This window comes from Salmo salar, chromosome 15 (genome assembly GCF_965601325.2).
Source record: "Salmo salar chromosome 15, fSalSal1, whole genome shotgun sequence".
In the NCBI taxonomy this organism is placed as follows: Eukaryota; Metazoa; Chordata; class Actinopteri; order Salmoniformes; family Salmonidae; genus Salmo; species Salmo salar.
In genome coordinates this window covers 7,202,784-7,227,053 of record NC_138305.1, presented here as the reverse complement: position 1 = coordinate 7,227,053, position 24,270 = coordinate 7,202,784, and the positions used below count along the sequence as shown (strand labels likewise).

The window sequence follows — 24,270 nt, the reverse complement described above, 5'->3', positions numbered from 1 at the left end:
AACATTCGCAGAGTACGACCCTGCCTCACACAGGAAGCGGCGCAGGTCCTAATCCAGGCACTTGTCATCTCCCGTCTGGATTACTGCAACTCGCTGTTGGCTGGGCTCCCTGCCTGTGCCATTAAACCCCTACAACTCATCCAGAACGCCGCAGCCCGTCTGGTGTTCAACCTTCCCAAGTTCTCTCACGTCACCCCGCTCCTCCGCTCTCTCCACTGGCTTCCAGTTGAAGCTCGCATCCGCTACAAGACCATGGTGATTGCCTACGGAGCTGTGAAGGGAACGGCACCTCCATACCTTCAGGCTCTGATCAGGCCCTACACCCAAACAAGGGCACTGCGTTCATCCACCTCTGACCTGCTGGCCCCCCTACCTCTGAGGAAGCACAGTTCCCGCTCAGCCCAGTCAAAACTGTTCGCTGCTCTGGCACCCCAATGGTGGAACAAGCTCCCTCACGATGCCAGGACAGCGGAGTCAATCACCACCTTCCGGAGACACCTGAAACCCCACCTCTTTAAGGAATACCTAGGATAGGATAAAGTAATCCTTCTAACCCCCCCCCCCCCCTTAAAAGATTTAGATGCACTATTGTAAAGTGGTTGTTCCACTGGATATCATAAGGTGAATGCACCAATTTGTAAGTCGCTCTGGATAAGAGCGTCTGCTAAATGACTTAAATGTAAATGTAAATGTAATGTAATACCCTATAATGAAATCACAATACCCCATAATGACATCACAATACCCCATAATGACATGACAATACCCTATAATGACAATTTTTAGAAACAGAAATACATTATTAACATAAGTATTCAGACCCTTTGCTATGAGACTCGAAATTGAGCTCAGGTGCATCCTGTTTCCATTGATCATCCTTGAGATGTTTCTACAACTTGATTGGAGTCCACCTGTGCTAAATTCAATTGATTGGATATGATTTGGAAAGGCACACACCTGTTTATATAAGGTTTCACAGTTGACAGTGCATGTCAGAGCAAAAACCAAGCCATGAGGTTGAAGGAATTGTCCGTAGAGCTCAGAGACAGGATTGTGTCGAAGCACAGATCTGGGAAAGGGTACCAACACATTTCTGCATCATTGAAGGTCCCCAAGAACACAGTGGCCTCCATCATTCTTAAATGGAAGAAGTTTGGAACCACCAAGACTCTCCCTTGAGCTGGTCGCCCGACCAAACTGAGCAATAGAGGGAGAAGGGCCTTGGTCAGGGAGGTGACCAAGAACCCGATGGTCACTCTGACAGAGCTCCAGAGTTCCTCTGTGGAGATTGGAGAACCTTTCAGAAGGACAACCATCTCTGCAGCACTTCGCCAATCAGGCCTTTATGGTAGAGCAAAGTACAGAGAGATCCTTGATGAAAACCTGCTCCAGAGCACTTAGAACCTCAGACTGGGGTGAAGGTTCACCTTCCAACAGGACAACGACCCTAAGCACACAGGCAAGACAACACAGGAGTGGCTTCGGGACATGTCTCTGAATGTCTTTGAGTGGCCCAGCCAGTACCCGGACTTGAACCCGATCAAAGATCGCTGGAGAGACCTGAAAATAGCTGTGCAGCGATGCTCCCCATCCAACCTGACAAGCCAAGCTTGTAGCGTTAAACCCAAGAAGACTCTAGGTTGTAATCACTGCCAAAGATGTTTTAACAAACTACTGAGTAAAGGGTCTGAATACTACGTAAATGTTATAATTCTGTTTATTTTTTTTTAAATGTATGAATTTGCCAAAATTTCTAAAAACCTATTTTTGATTTGTCATTATGGTGTATTGTGTGCAGATTGATGAGGTGGAAAAAGAAAACAATTGAATCAATTTTATAATGAGGCTGTAACGTAACAAAATGTGGAAAAAGTCAAGGAGTCTGAATACTTTCTGAATGCACTGTATAAGTCTGGAATGTCAACATGTTAATGTTTTTGAATGTATGTCAATTGTATTTTTGTTGGTAATGTCTTTGTCATTATGTGTCGGACCCCAGTAAAACTAGTTGTCGCCATTGGTGTCGACTAATGGGGATCCTAAATAAAATCCAAAGGGGTCAACTGTTGTTTCTGCTATTCATGTACAAATACAGTACAATGAACATTACATAAGTAACCTACTAAAGTAACCATAAGTAGCCTATTCAGCAGACAGAAAATATTTCGCATGGGTCCTCGGATCCTCAAAATGTTCTACAGCTGCACCATCGAGAGCATCCTGACTGGTTGCATCACCACTTGGTATGGCAACTGTTCGGCCTCCGACCGCAATGTGCTGCAGAGAGTAGTGTGTATGGCCCAGTACATCACTGGGGCCAAGCTTCCTGCCAACCATAACCTTTTTACCAGGTGGTGTCAGAGGAAGGCCCTAAAAATTGTCAAAGACTCCAGACACCCAAGTCATAGACTGTTCTCTCTGCTACCGCATGGCAAGCGGTACTGGAGGACCATGTCTATGTCCAAAGGGCTTCTTAACAGCTTCTACCTCCAAGCCATAAGACTGCTGAACAGCTAATCCAATGGCTACCCAGACTATTTGCATTGACCCCCTTTTTTACGCTGCTGCTACTCAGTTTATTATCTATGCATAGTCACTTTACCCCTACCTACATGTAAGTATTACCTCAATTACCTGGACTAACCTGTACCCCCTGTACATAGCCTCGTTTTATATATATATATATATATATATATATATTTTTTTTTTAGCAAACATTTTCTTACTTACTTAAAAAAAAACGGCATTGTTGGTTAAGGGCTTGTAAGCAAGCATTTCACTGTAAGGTATTCAGCTCATGTGACAAATACAATTTGATATGATTTATTGTAGCCTAATGTGATGTCAATGACTGCGTTTAGACAGGCAGACCAATTATTCTTTCCACTAATTGGTCTTGACCAATCACATCAGATCTTTTCCGTCAGATCTTTTTCAGAGCTGATCTCATTGGTCAACAGACCAATTAGTGAGAAAAAAAATCTGAATTGGGCTGCCTGTCTAAACGCAGCCAATGAGAGTCATGCCAAGTCACTTCCTCTAAACAAGGAAAACCCTATTCTCATGTGATTTGGACTGGCATTAGGAAACCACTTTGCTTTGTTATCTGTCCAGTTGATATAATCACAAACTCTGACATCGTGTTGAAGGAATCATACAAAAGATTTTGTCAAATAAGATGAGAAAGGCATGTTTCATAACGCATAACATGTAGACATTTTCTCAATGAGGATCACTATCTACTTGATAGGAAATATTATCAATCACAAATCATCCACAGTCAGTCCTATTTGAATCTGTTATGTGTGTTTGTCCCTGAACCGAACCGAGGAAAGGTGAGACGGTACAGACTCATCATTCCCGCCGCCCTGTACGTCTCTGCGCTCCGTTCACCACCAATCATAACAATAGGAGGGGACGGACAACGCTGCGTTAGGTTGTCAACTGTCTGATTGGGTAATAACAACCCCCCCCCGAAAAAACCACACACATATTACTGCTGATCTGAGTCACGACAGAGTTGGAAGTTTACGACGGGGCTTGGGACGAAGACACGATAAACTGAGTCGGACGCGACATTCATTCCACTGTGGAGTAAGGGAGGGTGGTGGTTACATGCGGTCCTAGCTAGTTTGATAGCAGCTAACGGTAGTGAAGCCAGTAGCTCGTTGACCACCAACCTTATTGGGAAGTACCGTGGACAAACCGGGGGCTGAGATAGTGGAAAGAAGAAGAAGAAGGGGTGTGTGTTTCTTTCTTCGATAATAGTCTGACAAAAAGGGGGCAAGTCAGACAGATTGTGGCTACTTATTAGCGAGACGGAAGCCACACAGACCGTGTTCAACACCGGTTAGCGTCCCGTTTGTTTCGTTGTTTTTGAAGCGTCTGCTAACTGTCCGTTAGACTCCTGGGTGTAGCAACGCCTGCATGGATGCTAGCTAGTTAGCCCCGGTAGCTAGCTAGCTAGCTGGTTTATATCATTACGTTTGCTTTAACGTTAGCCAGCACCGTGGAAAAAATCGCTTCAACGTCGAACTAAAAGAACAACAACAACAAAAAAACAACAATAACGTTTTGTTGTCTTATTCCGAAACAACGCTGTTAAACACATAAGTAAACCGAGGTGAACTAGTGAAGAAGAGTAACATTTCCCTGTGATAGCTGACGCCTTGCTGTGTCATAACATTCAAAGTGTAAGTGAAGTCCTTTTCGAAGAGTATGCAGGACAAAGAAACGATTTGGGATAAGTATATAACAAAAGGACAAGGGGAAATCCTACATTGATTGAAGTTCGTATCGGTTACCCAAAAGGACTGCATTTTATTTGGAGATCAAGTGTGAAAGAAAGGAAACCAGAATGAAGAAGTTCTCCCGAATGCCGAAGTCTGAGAGTGGCGGGTTGGGAGGGGGCTCCGGGTCAGGCTCCGGACTCAGCAACTACTTCGGGAAAGTGTTCGCCGTGGGCCGGTTTCAAGTCACCGTGGAAGAACTCATAGCTGAAGGTATGTCTCTATAGGCCTATGTATGTATGTCGTTAGGCTATTGCACATACAGTACATGCATTGCATAACACACGAGTAAATACACAGCCAACCTTCCACTGGCTGTTTTATTCTTTTTCATTTGGTATTTATTTAACCTTTTTTTTATTTAACTATGCTAGTCTTATTTACAATCACGGCCAAACCCTAACCTGGATGACGCTGGGCCAATTGTGTGCCACCCTATGGGACTCCCAATCACGGGCGGTTGTGATACAGCCTGGAATCGAACCAGAGTCTGTAGTGACTCCTGTAGCACTGAGATGCAGTGCTTTAGACTGCTGTGCCACTCGGGAGCCAAGTAAGGGGTGGCATTGATTATTATATTGACAATTACAGTACAGTATGTCAGAATTATAATAGAGCCTAAAAACAGTGCAAAATGTCAGTGGCATTGTTGTTCTATATAGTATATTTGCATCTGCAACTTTCCACACTGTTTGCATACTGAACACGCCCCTGTACTGTCTCACTAATTTCCCTGTCTCTCTCTGCATCTCGGTAGTCCTCACTTGACTTTAACATGAAAAATGCCCACGACCTGCTGAATGACCCGTCACCAGTTCACAAACTCTGAGGTAGCATCTAGCCCACCTGTCAAACTCATTCCACGGTGGGCTGAGTGACTGTGGGTTTTCGCTCTTCCCGTGTCCTTGATTGATGAATTAAGGTAACTAATTACTAAAGAACTTCCCTCACATGGTTGTCTAGGGATTAATTGAAAGGAGAAACCAAAAACCCACTGACACTAGGCTCTCCAGCCCTGATCTAGCCTTTTAACCTGCTCCCTAATTATACAGGTGTCCTGATCTCACATGTCAACAAGTCACTGACTAACCTGTTCTACCACTCCTTATTTTAAGACAGAAGCTGTCTGTGCACAGGAAAGTATGCTGTGTGTTTGTCTCCCTCTCAAACGGATACAAGGTCTTTCCTTTTCCAATGAGCTTTGAGAGGGAGGTGAGGGATTTTAGGCCGTAACAAGGACGTAGGAAGCAAGGATGACTGTTAGGAACATGTTCAGACGTGGTCCATGGTTTGGAAAGGACCCCACCATTTTAGAATTAGGGAAGTGAGGAGCGAATGAGGAAGCTCATTTTGTTTTTCTCTGAGGGCAAAACACTGTCTTCCCTTCCCCAGGCCTGTCATGCACCTCCACCATTAACACAGACGCTGACTGCAGTACACAATCATGATGCCTGATTCCATTTAGTTTTTTTCCTCCCATATTCTATTTATTTAGTTTTTCCGGGTTTCTGTTTTTTTCAATTTTTCCCGTTTTAATTTTTCCGCATTGTTGAATTCGGTTTTAATGTCTGTATTCCGTCTGTAGATTTTATAGGGCCCATCATTCCCCGTAAAAGCTCAGTAGCCTAATGATCCTTCTCTATATTAGAATAGAGCTTAAACTAAATTGTATTTGAAGTATGACTTAATGAAGATGCTTTACAATGACACCCGTAGACAGGGTAGCAGGATATATCCAATGTTATGCAACTTCCTTTGCGCCATGTCTCAAACACTTTTTGCATCCCGAATGGCAGCCTCTTCCCTACATATTGCACTACTTTTGACCAGAGCCCTATGGACCATGGTCAAAAGTAGTGCACTACATAGGTAATAGGGTGTAATTTGGGTCGTAGACACTGACTTAAGGACGATCATGATGGCACCCAGCCTCAACCCATTGGACACAAACTGCACTATTCACACTATGGAAAAAAAAAATACTGTAGTTGGTGTAATAGAACCCAATCAACTGATATGAATCACCACGGCGACGGAGTTCTGAATCACCACGACGACGGAGTTCTGAATCATCGTGATCCTACTGGAATAAAACGCCACTCTTTTACAGAAGAGGTTGTAAGCCCTGTGTCACAATGTAATCACATGAAGTGACTGAAATCTTCATTTAAGAAGTCCGTCCTCGTAGGATTGGTGGTTAAACAAGCACCATTCATTCATTCTTTCCTTCAGGAAACCATCAAGGAAATCCTAATTCTTCTCTAGAGGAAACCACGGATCCAACATGGCAAAAACAAGGATGTGGAAACCATGGGTGAATCTCAACTGTATTTCCTTGATTCCTAGCATCATCCTTCTCAAAAACCATTGGCGTAGAAAATCCAAGGGAAAGAACCTCCGGTCTTCTCCTCCAATGTGCTTTGAGAAGGAGATGAAAAGGGAAATGTGAGGAACCAAGTAAATATTACTGAGGTTCACCCTGGGACTTAGAATGGGGCCTCAGGCTAATCGCCCTGTGACGTCAGCATTGTAAAGGTATTGGAATGGGGCCTCAGGCTAGTCGCCCTGTGACTTCAGCATTGTAAAGGTATTGGACTGGGGCCTCAGGCTAGTCGCCTTGTGACTTCAGCATTGTAAAGGTATTGGACTGGGGCCTCAGGCTAGTCGCCCCGTGACTTCAGCATTGTGAAGGTATTGGACTGGGGCCTCAGGCTAGTCGCCCTGTGACTTCAGCATTGTAAAGGTATTGGACTGGGGCCTCAGGCTAGTCGCCCTGTGACTTCAGCATTGTGAAGGTATTGGAATGGGGCCTTTGGCTAGTCGCCCTGTGACTTCAGCATTGTAAAGGTATTGGACTGGGGCCTCAGGCTAGTCGCCCTGTGACTTCAGCATTGTAAAGGTATTGGAATGGGGCCTCAGGCTAGTCGCCCTGTGACTTCAGCATTGTAAAGGTATTGGACTGGGGCCTCAGGCTAGTTGCCCCGTGACTTCAGCATTGTAAAGGTATTGGACTGGGGCCTCAGGCTAGTCGCCCCGTGACTTCAGCATTGTGAAGGTATTGGACTGGGGCCTTTGGCTAGTCGCCCTGTGACTTCAGCATTGTAAAGGTATTGGACTGGGGCCTCAGGCTAGTCGCCCCGTGACTTCAGCATTGTAAAGGTATTGGACTGGGGCCTCAGGCTAGTCGCCCCGTGACTTCAGCATTGTAAAGGTATTGGACTGGGGCCTCAGGCTAGTCGCCCTGTGACTTCAGCATTGTGAAGGTATTGGAATGGGGCCTTTGGCTAGTCGCCCTGTGACTTCAGCATTGTAAAGGTATTGGACTGGGGCCTCAGGCTAGTCGCCCTGTGACTTCAGCATTGTAAAGGTATTGGACTGGGGCCTCAGGCTAGTCGCCCTGTGACTTCAGCATTGTGAAGGTATTGGACTGGGGCCTCAGGCTAGTCGCCCCGTGACTTCAGCATTGTGAAGATATTGGACTGGGGCCTCAGGCTAGTCGCCCCGTGACTTCAGCATTGTGAAGGTATTGGACTGGGGCCTCAGGCTAGTCGCCCTGTGACTTCAGCATTGTAAAGGTATTGGAATGGGGCCTCAGGCTAGTCGCCCTGTGACTTCAGCATTGTAAAGGTATTGGACTGGGGCCTCAGGCTAGTCGCCCTGTGACTTCAGCATTGTAAAGGTATTGGACTGGGGCCTCAGGCTAGTCGCCCCGTGACTTCAGCATTGTGAAGGTATTGGAATGGGGCCTCAGGCTAGTCGCCCCGTGACTTCAGCATTGTAAAGGTATTGGACTGGGGCCTCAGGCTAGTCGCCCCGTGACTTCAGCATTGTGAAGGTATTGGACTGGGGCCTCAGGCTAGTCGCCCCGTGACTTCAGCATTGTAAAGGTATTGGACTGGGGCCTCAGGCTAGTCGCCCTGTGACTTCAGCATTGTAAAGGTATTGGACTGGGGCCTCAGGCTAGTCGCCCCGTGACTTCAGCATTGTGAAGGTATTGGAATGGGGCCTCAGGCTTGTTGGCGTTCCACCGAGGAGTTGAGGACACAAAGCAAGGGCAGAGACGCTCGGCTAATCTGAATGCTCGCCTCTCTCTGGCCCCCTCTTAAGACCGGCTGCCCTGCTTGTAGCCTGGTGGTGTCTGTCAAAGGGTCGTTGCTGGTGTGACTTTGCTCTCTTTCTGTCTCAGGAAACAACTCAATGAATCATGGAATGTTCCTCAGAGGGAGGCTCATCTCGCCACCCCCTCTCTCTTTTTCTCCTATCTTTATCTCTACCCCATTTTTCTCTTCTCTCTCGCTCTTCTCTCACTCCCTCTCTTTTGCCCCCCCCCCCCCCCTCCATACTCCAACTGTGCCAGTTTAATGAAAAGCATGAGATTCCCTCAAAGCCCAACTTAACAGAGAATGTGGTCTGCTCTGCACAAAATGTCATAGGAGGAAGTAATGTGAATTGTGTGAGTAACCTAAGTTTCTAACCTGGGCGGTATCCTAAGCTTCTAACCTGGGCGGTATCCTAAGCTTCTAACCTGGGCGGTATCCTGAGCTTCTAACCTGGGCGGTATCCTGAGCTTCTAACCTGGGCGGTATCCTGAGCTTCTAACCTGGGCGGTATCCTGAGCTTCTAACCTGGGCGGTATCCTGAGCTTCTAACCTGGGCGGTATCCTGAGCTTCTAACCTGGGCGGTATCCTGAGCTTCTAACCTGGGCGGTATCCTGAGCTTCTAACCTGGGCGGTATCCTGAGCTTCTAACCTGGGCGGTATCCTGAGCTTCTAGACTATCCTTTTCAGGGCACTAAAGCTCCAACTTATTTTGAAGAGAGAACTTTTGTATTATTGACTTGAGTGGTCAAGTCAATATCTTTATTGTCCAAATTAGGATGTTTATGTGAAGGTTCAGCAAAACATGCTGTTTCAACTCCGCTCAGCATTGGCCAGTGCTAAGCATCAGTCACAATAGAATCTAGCTATGAGCAGGAACACACACACACACACACCAGGGTTTCCTCAGGAGAATGTGGCACGGGACATTTGACTGGTAAATTATATTGAAATTTTCTGGACATATCAGAAATTTACCGGACTCATATTCATTGGGTGCGTAACCTGATTAGGGCATCCACCCACTTTGTTCAGAATGACAAAAATCACATATAGATTATGGTCATTCATTTTAACAGAACAGTCAACTCGAGGATGCAATGGCGTACGTCCTTAACGAATTCCGATGAGCAGATTTTAAGATTTTATAATAACTGTGCACACTTTTCCTTAGTCTACAAGACCAGTAATGAACAGCAAAATCACTAGCCTATGTCAATCTGCTAGTAGAAAAGTTAACCTATTCTATTGGTCAGCTTGTCTAGAAAGAAATAGCCTATTCCAAACAGACTTTGGGACAGTTGTGGGTCGATTAGAGCCCAAATTTATACAACCAGGAGGCCTAAGATGCATACAAAAAACGTTAAAAAAAGCAATGCAGCTGATGGAACAGATCAGAACATTCAGATTCAAATGTTGATACATTATTTCTATACATAAGCGCAGCAATGCGCACAAGGCGGTAGGCCACATGCAAATGTTGGTTCCGTAATGCAATTGGCGGGAAAATGCCATTGTCAAAAAGCGTACCGTACATGCCAGCGGTTTCATGAGATGTAGATGAAAATATCTGTTCGAAATGTAGAAAGAGGGGAGATCTAAAGATGCAACAACTAGCATGGGATGCTAGTGTGACTGGGATTATCATCAACTGGCATGGGATGCTAGTGTGACTGGGATTATCATCAACTGGCATGGGATGCTAGTGTGACTGGGATTATCATCAACTGGCATGGGATGCTAGTGTGACTGGGATTATCATCAACTGGCATGGGATGCTAGTGTGACTGGGATTATCATCAACTGGCATGGGATGCTAGTGTGACTGGGATTATCATCAACTGGCATGGGATGCTAGTGTGACTAGAAATTGTGCCTTTGGCTGATGGTCAATGAAAGAAAGTTGAATTGAAAACCTATAGAATACGAGCGAAATAGGCCACTGAAACTAGTAGCCTATTATGGAAGTCCTTTTAATTGCCTCCTCGTTTCTATGGTCTGATTTGGCTCGGCTACTTTGTAGCAAGGTAAGACGACATGCCTCATAACATGAACTAAAACGTTCAGGTTTCAAACAATGTTAAGTATATGTTTTCGTTTGATGCACTGAAGCCTGCCATTGCCCATTTAAATGTTTTTTTTTAATTTTATTTTTTTAAATGTAACCTTTATTTAACTAGGCAAGTCAGTTTAAGAACAAATTCTTATTTACAATGACGGCCTACCCCCGGCCAAACCTGGATTCAGGTTTGGCCGGTCATTTACAATGACAGCTCTTGCGCTGAGATGCAGTGTCACTCAGGAGCTCGAGTTTATGCACTTGAATGGCGAATGGTATGTACGGAATTTTTTTAATGAAATGTATGCATTCACTACTGTAAGTCGCTCTGGATAAGAGCGTCTGCTAAATGACTAAAATGTAAAAAAGGAATGGGAAGCGTGCTTCATTTACCAGTTGAGAAATAAAAATAGTAGCTATTTTTTTTGGTCTATCAAAACAGTTTTTAACACATGAATGCATTTTAGAATTGTTGTGCAATTATTAGGCTTATAAAAAAATAAAAATAATCACGTTTCACTCAAACGGCAAATTCTGAGCTGTTTGACAAACTGTAGCAGCTGCTCTCGTGCTGTCTGACTGATTTTTTTTTTCCCGCTCAAACTAGGCTCTGTATCTGTATGCTGTTGGCTTGTGATAAATAAAATACATAACGACTAACGAAAATACACGCGCCAATTTAACTCCGCTAAGTTATGCAAATTGACCTGTAAAGCGATAAGCATGACCTTTCAAATGTATTTACATTCACTGGTAGGCTAAAAGGCATTATTTTGCAATGGGATTTTTTTCTTTTCTTGGCCCAGACACTTTGCCAGCGCCAATTTTATTTATCAACCAGAAGCCGGCTATTACCGGCTAACGGAAACCCTGACACACACACACACACACACACACACACACACACACACACACTGCAGTGGTTTTATCTAGCGATAAACAAGAACGTAGTTATTTCCACTCTCCTCCCACCACATTGCTCTGTCTCTGAGGTCTGTCACTGTCTCAGAGATGGTTACAGAAATGACAAGATGGATCTAGTCACCCGTGGCCTATCTCTCTTCCTCGACCCATAGGCTATAGGTTGACTGCCTCACTGTCACCTGTACAGGATAGCAGACTTGAGTAGGTATGCTACTCTTGTCCTCGCGCCACAGGCAATAGTCTAAAACTCCTCTGCGTCTTGACTTTCACGTTATGTGATACGTAGTTGACAGTAAGTCCATACATAGTCAAATCAAATTTAGGCCTAATATATATAAAAGTTAATTAAAATTAGACTGATATAGAATGGTGGTGAGGGTAGGGTGGGGGGGAAAACAAGGTTCCTTTCTGGAGCCAGCCAACCCCCTCGGGCTGATTTTGTCTTTTGGTAGCGGACTGAGTGAGTAAGCAGGTATGGTCTGTGTCCCAAATTTGCACAGGGCACACAGGACACTATATAGGGTATAGGGCTCTGGTCTAAAGTAGGGCACTATATAGGGTATAGGGCTCTGGTCTATAGTAGGGCACTATATAGTGCTCTTCCCTGTGGCTCAGTTGGTAGAGCATGGTGTTTGCAACGCCAGGGTTGTGGGTTCGATTCCCACGGGAGGCCAGTACAAAAAAAAAAAATGCATGAAATGAAAATGAAATGTATGTGTTCACTACTGTAAGTCGCTATGGATAAGAGCGTCTGCTAAATGACTAAAATGTAAAATGTAAATGGTCTAAAGTAGTGCACTATATAGGGAAGATGGTGCAATTTGGAACACAAACATAAACTGTCTGATCCCTTCTCCAATACCGAACAGACACACACCCCCGTCCTTAAAGCTACCAGGCAGACAAGCTAGCCTACATCTGTTTATGTAACAGTGCTGGGCTTGCAAATGTCAGCTTGTATGTCGCACAGCCGACGAAGAGGAAGGTCTAGGAAATGTCTCTCTGCCCTTTTTTAGATTTTTTTGTTTTTTTTTTGTTTTTACCAATCCAACGACACCAGAAATTTCAGGTTGTCAGTATTACTGGTCTCAGTCAGTCACCCACCTGCGGTGTTAGTCCACAGTCACAGTAATGCGGTGTAAGTGCATCCCAAATGGCACCATATTTCCTGTATAGGGAACACACAGGGCTCTGGTCTAGTGCTCTATGTAGTGAAGCAGCTGAGCCTACTTTGCCCAGAGAAGTTCTTCTCTGTGTTTTTAAACTTGTTACTGTTCCCTGCTTTGCATGGGTGAAGTTGAGGCTTTATGGTGCTCAGTGGAATTTATTTCCTGTCTTTAGGAGCTTTTCTTCCAGCCCTAAAACAAATGTGATTTGAATTCCCTTTTTATAGTAAGATAATGTTTGTATATAGGAGATCAGCATTATTACCAAGTCTCTAAATGGACTACTACAAAACACAATGCATCCTGGGAAAGTCCTCTGCGTGTTTGTACAGTTGATGCATCTGAGAGAAAAAAGTGAAGTGAGCCTGTAGTTTCACTCACAGAACATGCTGATGGTGTCACTATTTAAATTTTATTTTCTGTCAGCAAAATTCAGAAACCAAGCCTGCCCTACACACTCACTCAGTTTGATCACAAAAACAGTCTAAACCTTGTTCTGTTGCGTAATCAGCTTTTTGTATCTTGACCAGAGGCCTTTGTTTTGAGAGAAGAGCAAACAGAGAGAGGCTGGATCAGGGCTCTCCAACCCTGTTCCTGGAGAGATGCCGTCCTGTAGGTCTTCTCTTCAACCCTGTTCCTGGAGGTCTTCTCTCCAACCCTGTTCCTGGAGGTCTTCTCTCCAACCCTGTTCCTGGAGAGCTACCATCCTGTAGGTCTTCTCTCCAACCCTGTTCCCGGAGAGATACCATCCTGTAAGGTCTTCTCTCCAACCCTGTTCCTGGAGAGCTACCATCCCTAGTTTACCTGATTGTAATAATTTGGTTGATAAGCTGAATCAGGTTCGTTACAAGTGGGTTTGGATGGACAACCTCCAGTAACATGGTTGGAGAGCCCTGGGCTAGATGGTTCAAGTTGGCTGTAGAGAGCAGAGACTCCTGGACCTAGCAGAGCTACAGCTGGCCAGAGTCAGATTCAATGGGACCCACAATGGAAAACGTTTGCTACTGAAAGAGGAAAAAAAAGAGTTTCTTAGGATTTCTTCAAGTAGTTTTAGTCTTTCTTCCATTTTGTTGTGACCCTAATGACCCTTATCATGTAAACATGGTTTCCATGTAGTTCCTCTTTGTTTTCAGTGTTTTCTTCCGTTTGTTTTCTAATGGTTTCCATGCACACAGCTGCTGTGGTCACAGTAAAACACAGGGCTTTGAACCATGTTTTTTGTCCCAAATGGTATCCTATCCCCTATGTAGTGCACTACTGTTGACCAGAGCTCTGGGTCTGGTTTAAAGTAGTCAGAAGTAGTGCACAACATAGGGGTTATGTTACCATTTTGGGACACTACTTGATGTCATTTTGCTACTTATCGTTGAGGTACAGGCAGGGGCGGAAATCCCGGGGGGGACTCGACCCCCCCCATCCTGGGAAAAATATGATTTGTCCCCCCCAATATATCACTGAAACATAACTATCTAATTTAAATAATATTAATAATACGCAATGAAAGCAATTGTGCTGATTATAGACACTTAATAGCGCGTTTTTAAGTTTCAAAAGATTGCGACCCCGCCCTTTGCCTCACAATGGTTTGATCCACTGCCAGTTCCTTAGCTTGCTACGTAACTGCCGTGAGGTTCATCCAGTCAATCGCGCCCACACACACTAGCTGAATATGCAGAGCTAGCGCGAAAATATTAACTATTAAGCTAGCTAGTACCTATTCCATTTATGTGGCGTCGTCAAAGATGGAATCAGCATGCAGATGATGTAAGTTAGTGCTTCAAAGTCCCTGTGATAAGGTTAGCGATAAACTGAAGTCCAAACTGAACAGAACTACACTCTCTTCTACCATTGTCTTAAATATATTTAATGGTCTCGTTGCAAAAGCTAAATTGTCGCAAGGGAACTTTTATTTATTTATTTTATTTCACCTTTATTTAACCTGGGTAGCAAAGATTATAGCAAACACCACTGAAACTGAATTGGTGCTCGCTAGCTTTGCAAATTCAGCTATTGTTGGAAGCCAGCCAATATGAAACAAACTATTAAAATTACAAAAGGTTGCAGCATATGTTGTGTAAATGGTGAACTCGTACAGCTGTCAACTCTTGTCATTTTAATCCGTTTCACATTTGCTAGCTACCTTTTAGATCGAAGCCCATATAGAATGATTGAAGATGATAGAAGCCCATCTCCTACTGTGAATAACCTACACACTGTGTGTGTAGCCAGCCAGCCAGCCAGGTAGAAAAATGGCAGAAAAATAAAAGACGGACATCAGAGTATTTTTCAGTACACCAAAACGCATAGTAAGAACCCTAGTAGCCTAATATCTCAAAGACTAGTTGATAAAATGTTCATAAGAAAGAAATGAAATTCTAATGGAAATGTTTCACAATGATGTCATTAGGCAGAGCAGGCAACAGATGGCACACAGACAGCAGAGTTGGGGACAGATATGCAGGGACAGACTGGCAGAGACAGGTAAGTTTGAGTCTTTGTTTGGCAACATTATGAAAGGTTCTCAATTTTTTTGACTTGTAAAATAGGAACATCATTGGAAAATGCCATGGATGCCCCCACTCTCAACTTTAACAAATCTTAGTTCAGTCACCAGTTTAAGGCAATGGTATTGCTGTTGTGATTAGTTGTGTAGTTTTGGGTACCGGTAGTTAGGAGTACGGCAAACACCTTATTTCTTTGGTTCCTCAATATACATTTACCATATTACAATGTAGGCTATGTGTTACAGCACTACTTTTGGTGTCCGCCTCAGGAATTGCTCTTGAGAAAATGTAATGTAATTGTCCCCTCCAAAGTGGATATCAGATTTTCGCCCCTGGGTACAGGTCACTGCGGGGTTATCGACCCAAGTATTGGTCACGGCCATTCTAGAAATGACAGAATGATGTAATCAATGCATAGAGTTGTGTCATTGTTGATTTTCTGTCCAGCACGTGGTAGACCTTTATTCTAGGTCTGATAAACGTTAAATGGATATGGACTTAACTTGGATTGGAAAGGCTTCAGTTGATTTGTTTACATTTTTTATATATATATATATATGAGTTATGAACTAGTTAGTTCTGCCATCATGTTCTGTGTTTAAGAACAAAATGTAGATTTCTGCCTAAATAGACATACACAACAGTAATACTTTTTCATGAGATGACCATAAACAATAACTAGAAATGCTGCATTGTTCTGGAACTCTCCTTTTCCAGGCACAAATAGTATTACAGTGCATTCGGAAAGTATTCAGACCCCTTGACTTTTTCCACATTTTGTTATGTTACAGCCTTATTCTAAAATGTATTAAATCATTTTTTCCCCTCATCAATCTACACACAATACCCCATTAATGACAAAGCAAAAACAGGTTTTTAGACATTTTTGTTAATTTATTACAAATATAAAGCTGATATCACATTTACATAAGTATTCAGACCCTTTACTCAGTACTTTTTGAAGCACCTTTTGGCAGCGATTACAGCGTTGAGTCTTCTTGGGTATGACGCTGCAAGCTTGGCACACCTGTATTTGGGGAGTTTCTCCCATTCTTCTCTGCATATCCTCTCAAGCTCTGTCAGTTTGGATGGGGAGCGTCGCTGCACAGTAATTTTCAGGTCTCTCCAGAGATGTTCAAGTCTGGGCTCTGGCTGGGCCACTCAAGGACATTCAGAGACTTGTCCCGAAGACACTCCTGCGTTGTCTTGGTTGTGTGCTTAAGGTGGTTGTCCCGTTGGAAGGTGAACCTTTGCCACAGTCTGAGGTCCTGAGCGCTCTGGAGCAGTTTTTCATCAAGGATGTCTCTGTATTTTACTCTGTTCATCTTTCCCTCGATCCTGACTATTCTCCCAGTCCCTGCTGCTGAAAAACATCCCCACAGCGTGATGCTGCCACCACCATGCTTCACTGTGGGGATGGTGTTCTCGGGTTGATGAGAGGTGTTGGGTTTGGCCAGACCTAGTGTTTTCCTTGATGGCCAAAAAGCTCAATTTTAGTCTCATCTGACCAGAGTACCTTCTTCCATATGTTTGGGGAGTCTCCCACATGCCTTTTGGCGAACACCAAACACGTTTGCTTATTTTTTTTTCTGGCCACTTTTCCGTTAAGCTCAGCTCTGTGGAGCGTACGGCTTAAAGGGGTCTTATGGACAGATACTCCAATCTCCACTGTGGAGCTTTGCAGCTCCTTCAGGGTTATCTTTGGTCTCTTTGTTGCCTCTCTGATTAATGCCCTCTTTGCCTGGTCTGAGTTTTGGTGGGCGGCCCTTTCTTGGCAGGTTTGTTGTCGTGCCATATTCTTTCCATTTTTTTAATAATGGGTTTAAAACCTGTTAGGGCTAGGGGGCAGTATTGACACGGCTGGATAAAAAACATACCCGATTTAATCTGGTTACCACTCCTACCCAGTAACTAGAATATGCATATACTTATTACATATGGATAGAAAACACCCTAAATTTTCTAAAACTGTTTGAATGGTGTCTGTGAGTATAACAGAGCTCAAATGGCAGGTCAAAACCTGAGAGATTCCTTTACAGGAAGTGGCCTGTCTGACCATTTCTTGAACTTCTTTTCCATCTCTATCATTTACTAAGGATCTCTGCTCTAACGTGACACGTCGTCCATAGGCGCTCAGAGCCCGGGAAAAAACAATGTCGTCATTCCAGCCCCAGGCTGAAACACATTATCGCCTTTCTCAAGTAGCCGATCAAGGGACACTGGGCTTATGCTCGTGACCCCGACCGCCCCGCCTTTGGGATTTTTTCCTCTGTTTGCCGAAAAGGAGATTCCCTGTCGGAATATTATCGCTTTTCTACGAGAAAAATGTCGTAAAAATTGATTTTAAACAGCGGTTGACATGCTTCGAAGTACGGTAATGGAATACTTAGAATTTTATTGTCACGAATTGCGCCATGCGCGCGACACTTCTTTACTATTTCGGATAGTGTCTGGAACGCACGAACAAAACGCCGCTATTCGGATATAACGATGGATTATTTTGGACCAAACCAACATTTGTTATTGAAGTAGCAGTCCTGGGTGTGTATTCTGACGAAGACAACAAAAGGTAATCAAACTTTTATAATAGTAAATATGATTATGGTGAGTGCTAAACTTGCCGGGTGTCTAAATAGCGAGCCCGTGATGCCTGGGCTATGTACTTAGAATATTGCAAAATGTGCTTTCACCAAAAAGCTATTTTAAAATCGGACATATCGAGTGCATAGAGGAGGTCTGTATCTATAATTCTTAAAATAATTGTTATGCTTTTTGTGAACGTTTATCGTGAGTAATTTAGTAAAATGTTAGCGAATTCCCCGGAAGTTTGCGGGGGGTATGCTAGTTCTGAACGTCACATGCTAATGTAAAAAGCTGGTTTTTGATATAAATATGAACTTGATTGAACAAAACATGCATGTATTGTATAACATAATGTCCTAGGGTTGTCATCTGATGAAGATCATCAAAGGTGAGTGCTGCATTTAGCTGTCTTCTGGGTTTTGGTGACATTATATGCTGGCTTGAAAAATGGGTGTCTGATTATTTCTGGCTTGGTACTCTGCTGACATAATCTAATGTTTTGCTTTCGTTGTAAAGCCTTTTTGAAATCGGACAGTGTGGTTAGAATAACGAGAGTCGTGTCTTTAAATGGCTGTAAAATAGTCATATGTTTGAGAAATTGAAGTAATAGGATTTTTAAGGTTTTGAAAATCGCGCCACAGGCTGGCAGTGGCTGTTACGTAGGTGGGACGCAAGCGTCCCACCTAGCCCATAGAGGTTAATGGTGCTCCGTGGGATGTTCAAAGTTTCGGATATTTTTTTATAACCCAACCCTGATCTGTACTTCTCCACAACTTTGTCCCTGATCTGTTTGGAGAACTCCTTGGTCTTCATGGTGCTGCTTGCTTGGTCGTGCCCCTTGCTTAGTGGTGTTGCAGACTCTGGGGCCTTTCAGAACAGGTGTGTGTGTATATATACTGAGATCATGTGACACTTGCACACAGGTGGACTTTATTTAACTAATTATGTGACTTCTGAAGGTAATTGGTTGCCCCAGATCTTATTTAGGGGCTTCATAGCAAAGGGGGTGAATACATATGCACACACCACTTTTCTGTTTTGTTTTAAAAAAATTCTCTCAATTTGGACTATTTTGTGTATGTCCAATACATGAAATCCAAATAAAAATGCATTTAAATTACAGGTTGTAACGCAACAAAATAGAAAAAACGCCAAGGGGACTGAATACTTTTGCAAGGCTGTGTGTGTGTGTGTGTGTGTGTGTGTGTGTGTGTGTGTGTGTGTGTGTGTGTGTAGATCGATGTATCTGTCCTCCTTTCTAAACATTACGTCTTTGTTGCTAGGCAGGAAATTAAGTGACGTGGGCAATAAACTGTTCCTTCTCCCTTAAAGGTGACCTGACCCCCCCCCCCCCCCCCCCACCACTCACTAAACCACATCTCTCCACCCAAATCAGTGCCTGCCACATGCCCTTCCTTTACTCAATCCATTCACCCTTACAGATACCCGTTAACTTCTGGTGTAAAAACTAGACTATGCCATTCGATATTACAATAGGATACCTGATAATAACAATATTTCAAGTTTAGAACTCATCAATAGTTAAAATCAAATTATGAATCACTTTAGTATAAGACAATCACCTTTATAACTGTAAAATAAATATGATCCTATTTAGTACAAATCTGGCTCCAATTCATGTAACTGACGACAGAACATTTTCAACCGATTTTGTCCTCTGAGCAACGCAGAAAGAACATTTAAATGTCTACGGACTCTTGACAACTTCAGCTTTACGCACAAAGTGATTTCGTTCCTCTGTGACCAAGACAGTGGTCGTGTTTCAATAGCGGAGGTGCATAAAGATGGAGGCAGACATGCACTTACCACAAATTCCTCGTTTTGTTAAGACCGCCATCCTTTTTTTAAATTGAATTTTTATTTTGTATGGTCATTAGCACAGTACACACAACCCCAATTTTTAGCTTCAAGATGCCGGCAATTTGAAAAACCGAAAAGGTAGATTGTGGTGATATTTTTTATTGTTAAAACAATGTCATTCTGCCTTATCCAGGTACGCCATTCTACAAAATGATTTAGTATACTGCTCAAAAAAATAAAGGGAACACTTAAACAACACATCCTAGATCTGAATGAAAGAAATAATCTTATTAAATACTTTTTTCTTTACATAGTTGAATGTGCTGACAACAAAATCACACAAAAATAATCCAATGAAAATCCAACTTATCAACCCATGGAGGTCTGGATTTGGAGTCACACTCAATTGTGGAAAACCACACTACAGGCTGATCCAACTTTGATGTAATGTCCTTAAAACAAGTCAAAATGAGGCTCAGTAGTGTGTGTGGCCTCCACGTGCCTGTATGACCTCCCTACAACGCCTGGGCATGCTCCTGATGAGGTGGCGGATGGTCTCCTGAGGGATCTCCTCCCAGACCTGGACTAAAGCATCCGCCAACTCCTGGACAGTCTGTGGTGCAACGTGGCGTTGGTGGATGGAGCAAGACATGATGTCCCAGATGTGCTCAATTGGATTCAGGTCTGGGGAACGGGCAGGCCAGTCCATAGCATCAATGCCTTCCTCTTGCAGGAACTGCTGACATACTCCAGCCACATGAGGTCTAGCATTGTCTTGCATTAGGAGGAACCCAGGGCCAACCGCACCAGCATATGGTCTCACAAGGGGTCTGAGGATCTCATCTCGGTACCTAATGGCATTCAGGCTACCTCTGGCGAGCACATGGAGGGCTGTGCGGCCCCCCCCAAACAAATGCCACCCCACACCATGACTGACCCACCGCCAAACCGGTCATGTTGGAGGATGTTGCAGGCAGCAGAACGTGCTCCACGGCATCTCCAGACTCTGTCACGTGCTCAGTGTGAACCTGCTTTCATCTGTGAAGAGCACAGGGCGCCAGTGGCGAATTTGCCAATCTTGGTGTTCTCTGGCAAATGCGAAACGTCCTGCACGGTGTTGGGCTGTAAGCACAACCCCCACCTGTGGACGTCGGGCCCTTATACCACCCTCATGGAGTCTGTTTCTGACCGTTTGAGCAGACACATGCGCATTTGTGGCCTGCTGGAGGTCATTTTGCAGGGCTCTGGCAGTGCTTCTCCTGCTCCTCCTTGCACAAAGGCGGAGGTAGCGGTCCTGCTGCTGGGTTGTTGGCCTCCTACGGCCTCCTCCACGTCTCCTGATGTACTGGCCTGTCTCCTGGTAGCGCCTCCATGCTCTGGACACTACGCTGACAGACACAGCAAACCTTCTTGCCACAGCTCGCATTGATGTGCCATCCTGGATGAGCTGCACTACCTGAGCCACTTGTGTGGGTTGTAGACTCCGTCTCATGCTACCGCTAGCGTGAAAGCACCGCCAGCATTCAAAAGTGACCAAAACATCAGCCAGGAAGCATAGGAACTGAGAAGTGGTCTGTGGTCCCCACCTGCAGAACCACTCCTTTATTGGGGGTGTCTTGCTAATTGCCTATAATTTCCACCTGTTGTCTATTCCATTTGCACAACAGCATGTGAAATGTATTGTCAATCAGTGTTGCTTCGTAAGTGGACAGTTTGATTTCACAGAAGTGTGATTTACTTGGAGTTACATTGTGTTGTTTAAGTGTTCCCTTTATTTTTTTGAGCAGTGTATTTTGTCATGTTGAGCGCTCTAAATCTGTCAGAATACCACAGTGAGATGAAACCACAATTTCTGGATTCACTAGACGGTCCCCCTTTTTATTTTATATTCAGTCTCCCAGGCTCCGTCGCTCACAGGCAGAAGAAATCAGTTCTTTGTCTGGATAGGCCAGAAAATGTGACACATCACTCACTATGCAAATGTGGAGAGTGAAACCTGACTTGAAATCAGCTCCACTGACGGAGTGGTAGCAGAGAGGAGACAGATGGGACTTTCTGCCACTATAAGGTACTGGACCCTGTGACGTTCACAGAGTACTTTGTACACCAACATGTTGGCCAGAACTGGTCCAGAACCGCTCAAACATCTAAGGTTTAAAAAACAAAAAAAAAAAAAACGAACTAAGACCTAAAAGCAGCATAAGAATGGGGTGTATTGAATTGATCATTATTTATGAATGATGGCTAGTGACTACAGCCTTCATTGGCAAATATTAGTCCAAATGCTTTGACTCCATTTGATTTTTTTTGTCTTTGCTGAGACTAACTGTGGGTAAAATGCTGCCTGTTACCCATCCATCTACATTATTAGCATACTGTAATTGATAATGAATGGGTGGATTGTGGCTCCTTTGTCCTGCTCTTGTACCCTATAAAGAATGCTGCTGGTACGATGCAGCTCTCTCTCTCTCGCTCTCTCTTTCTCTCTCTGGGTCTCATGACGGAGCGATCTATCCTTTGTCCTGCTCTTGTACCCTATAAAGAAGCAGCTCTCTCTCTCTCTCTGGGTCTCATGACGGAGCGATCTATCCTTTGTGTTTGATCACTCAACCCTTCTCTATCTGTCTCTCTATATAATCATCATTGTCTCTTTTTTGTGTTATTCCAAATGAATTATTTTCCTACCAACCAACTTATTTACGGCATCCCAAATGGCACCCTATTCCCTACATAGTGTGCGACTTTTGACCCAGAGCACTATGGGCCATGGGCTGCAATTTGGCCTTTTGGGATGCCTCATTATTCATCCAATTGGGGTTTTGGGTGGGCAAGTTAACTTTGGCGCTTCGGGAAGACTAAAAGAGAAAAGATAGCTGGACTGTTGTGGATGAATTGATTTGCACAGAATAGTGTGTTTTGATAATTGCAGGCGAAAAAATTAGATGCCTCAAACGTTCTCATTCTTGGTCTTTCATTTTGTTTAACCTTTTAACTAGGCGAGTCATTTTAAGAACAAATTCTTATTTACAGACTGCCTACCAAAAGGCCTCCTACGGGGACAGGGGCTGGGATTAAAATTAAAAATATAGGACAAAACACACATCCCGACGAGAGAGACAACACTACAACATGAAGAGACCTAAGACGACAACATGGCAAGGCAGCAACACAAAACATGGTACAAACATTATTGGGCACAGACAACAGCACAAAGGGCAAGAAGGTAGAGATGATCTATAATGAGGACTGTCTGTTAACCTGGAGAGTCTGTGGCTAATCCTTCACATGTATTCCCTTATGAAGCCTAAAACTAGTGTTGAATTATAAATAATCCTGTAGCTACAGGAAGTGTGGATTATAATTAATGGGACGTTTTTGTAGGGGTTGTTACATTTTTTTAGTTGGCGCAAATCAAGAGTGAAGTTTTTAATTGGAAATTATAAACTTCGGAAGCCTTTTTAAACTTTGAATTCACTACAAGTTTGCATTTAAATGACCTGCAACAGTGAGATCACATTACGATTATTGTATATATGTTGGGCTAAGTTTGCCATAGCTGACTTAACTAGCCTAAATGTTTGGAAGTGTTGCTCTGAAGTGGAAGTCGTGGCGCGAACAGACCATATCTTTGTCGAATCTAATGACTTGAGCGTTTTTTAAAAGGAAACGGACACATTGTTCCACTGACAAGTGAGAACAGACATAGTGTTGATCCCAATTTACACCCTATTCCCTATTATAGTGCACTACGTTTGACCAGACCCCTATTGGCCCCGGTCAAAAGTAGCGCTCCACTTTATATAGGGGATAGGGTGCTGATTGGGATGCAGACAGAGTATTATTATTTTTCTTCACAGCCAGTGTAGTTTATTTATCCTAGTGCTGACCCCATTTAGTTGATTATTTGGTTGATTGGCTGTGTTGTTGGACTTATTATTATTATTATTTTTTAAGAGCAGTTGCAAATTGATAAATCTTCATGACACCAGAGACACTTGTATGATTTTGTGCCTGTCTCAGTGGACTAATTCATTGTTGAGTCTGCCGGGCTCGGCCCAGTCCATCACTCTAACATGCTGACTAGACCGAGCGCGCTCGTGCACGTGTTGATTTTTGTCCATCCACACCAGACGCGATCAGGACACGCAGGTTGAAATATCAAAACCAACTCGGAGCCAAATATATTAATTTGGGGACAGGTTAAAAAGCATTCATGGTAATTTAGCTAGCTACCTTGCTGTTGCTAGCTAATATGTCCTGGGATATACACATTGAGTTGTTATTTTACCTGAAATGCGTAAGGTCCTCTACTCCAACAATTCATCTACAGATAAAACAGTAAACCAAGTTCGTTCTAGTAATCGCTCATCCTTCAGGCTTCTTCTTCTTTGGACTTTATTTGGTGGTTGGAAACCAACTTTAAGGTGCTTTACCACTACCAGCTGGAACGGAGTGTGGACCTCAGTTCATCTTTCAATCACCCACGTGGGTATATGCTCCTAAAAACTGATGGGAGAGGTGGGACTTGGAGCGTCAAGCGGCACAAATAGTTATATTTTAGCGCCTGGCTACGCGTATGATCTTCAGCAGTTTGGATGCAATGATTGAATAAACATGTACGCGTACATTTATTTTGCAACCCTTGTGCACTTAACACGAGCGGTGTGATCAGCATGTAAGACCGGCAACGTAAGGCATTATTTGCCTTGGCCTGTCAAGCAATTTTGATAACATTTATAAAAAAAAAAGATAAATTGCATTCGTTTCGAAATTGCGTTGGTTTTCTATAAATGGTGCCTGGTATGGACCTGATGCCGTTTGTGAGA

General features: G+C 43.7%; 1 protein-coding gene across 2 annotated transcripts in view; it reads left to right on the top strand.

The window, feature by feature from the left end:
- Positions 1-3,391: 3,391 nt before the first annotated feature.
- LOC106570898 (BMP-2-inducible protein kinase) overlaps positions 3,392-24,270 on the top strand; it is a 102,182-nt gene continuing 81,303 nt past the window's right edge. For both annotated transcript variants that reach the window (XM_014143469.3, XM_014143468.3), the window contains exon 1: positions 3,392-4,502. In XM_014143469.3, the coding sequence (XP_013998944.3) occupies positions 4,358-4,502 (145 nt within the window). In that variant the 5' untranslated portion in view covers positions 3,392-4,357. The remainder of the gene's footprint in view (positions 4,503-24,270) is intronic.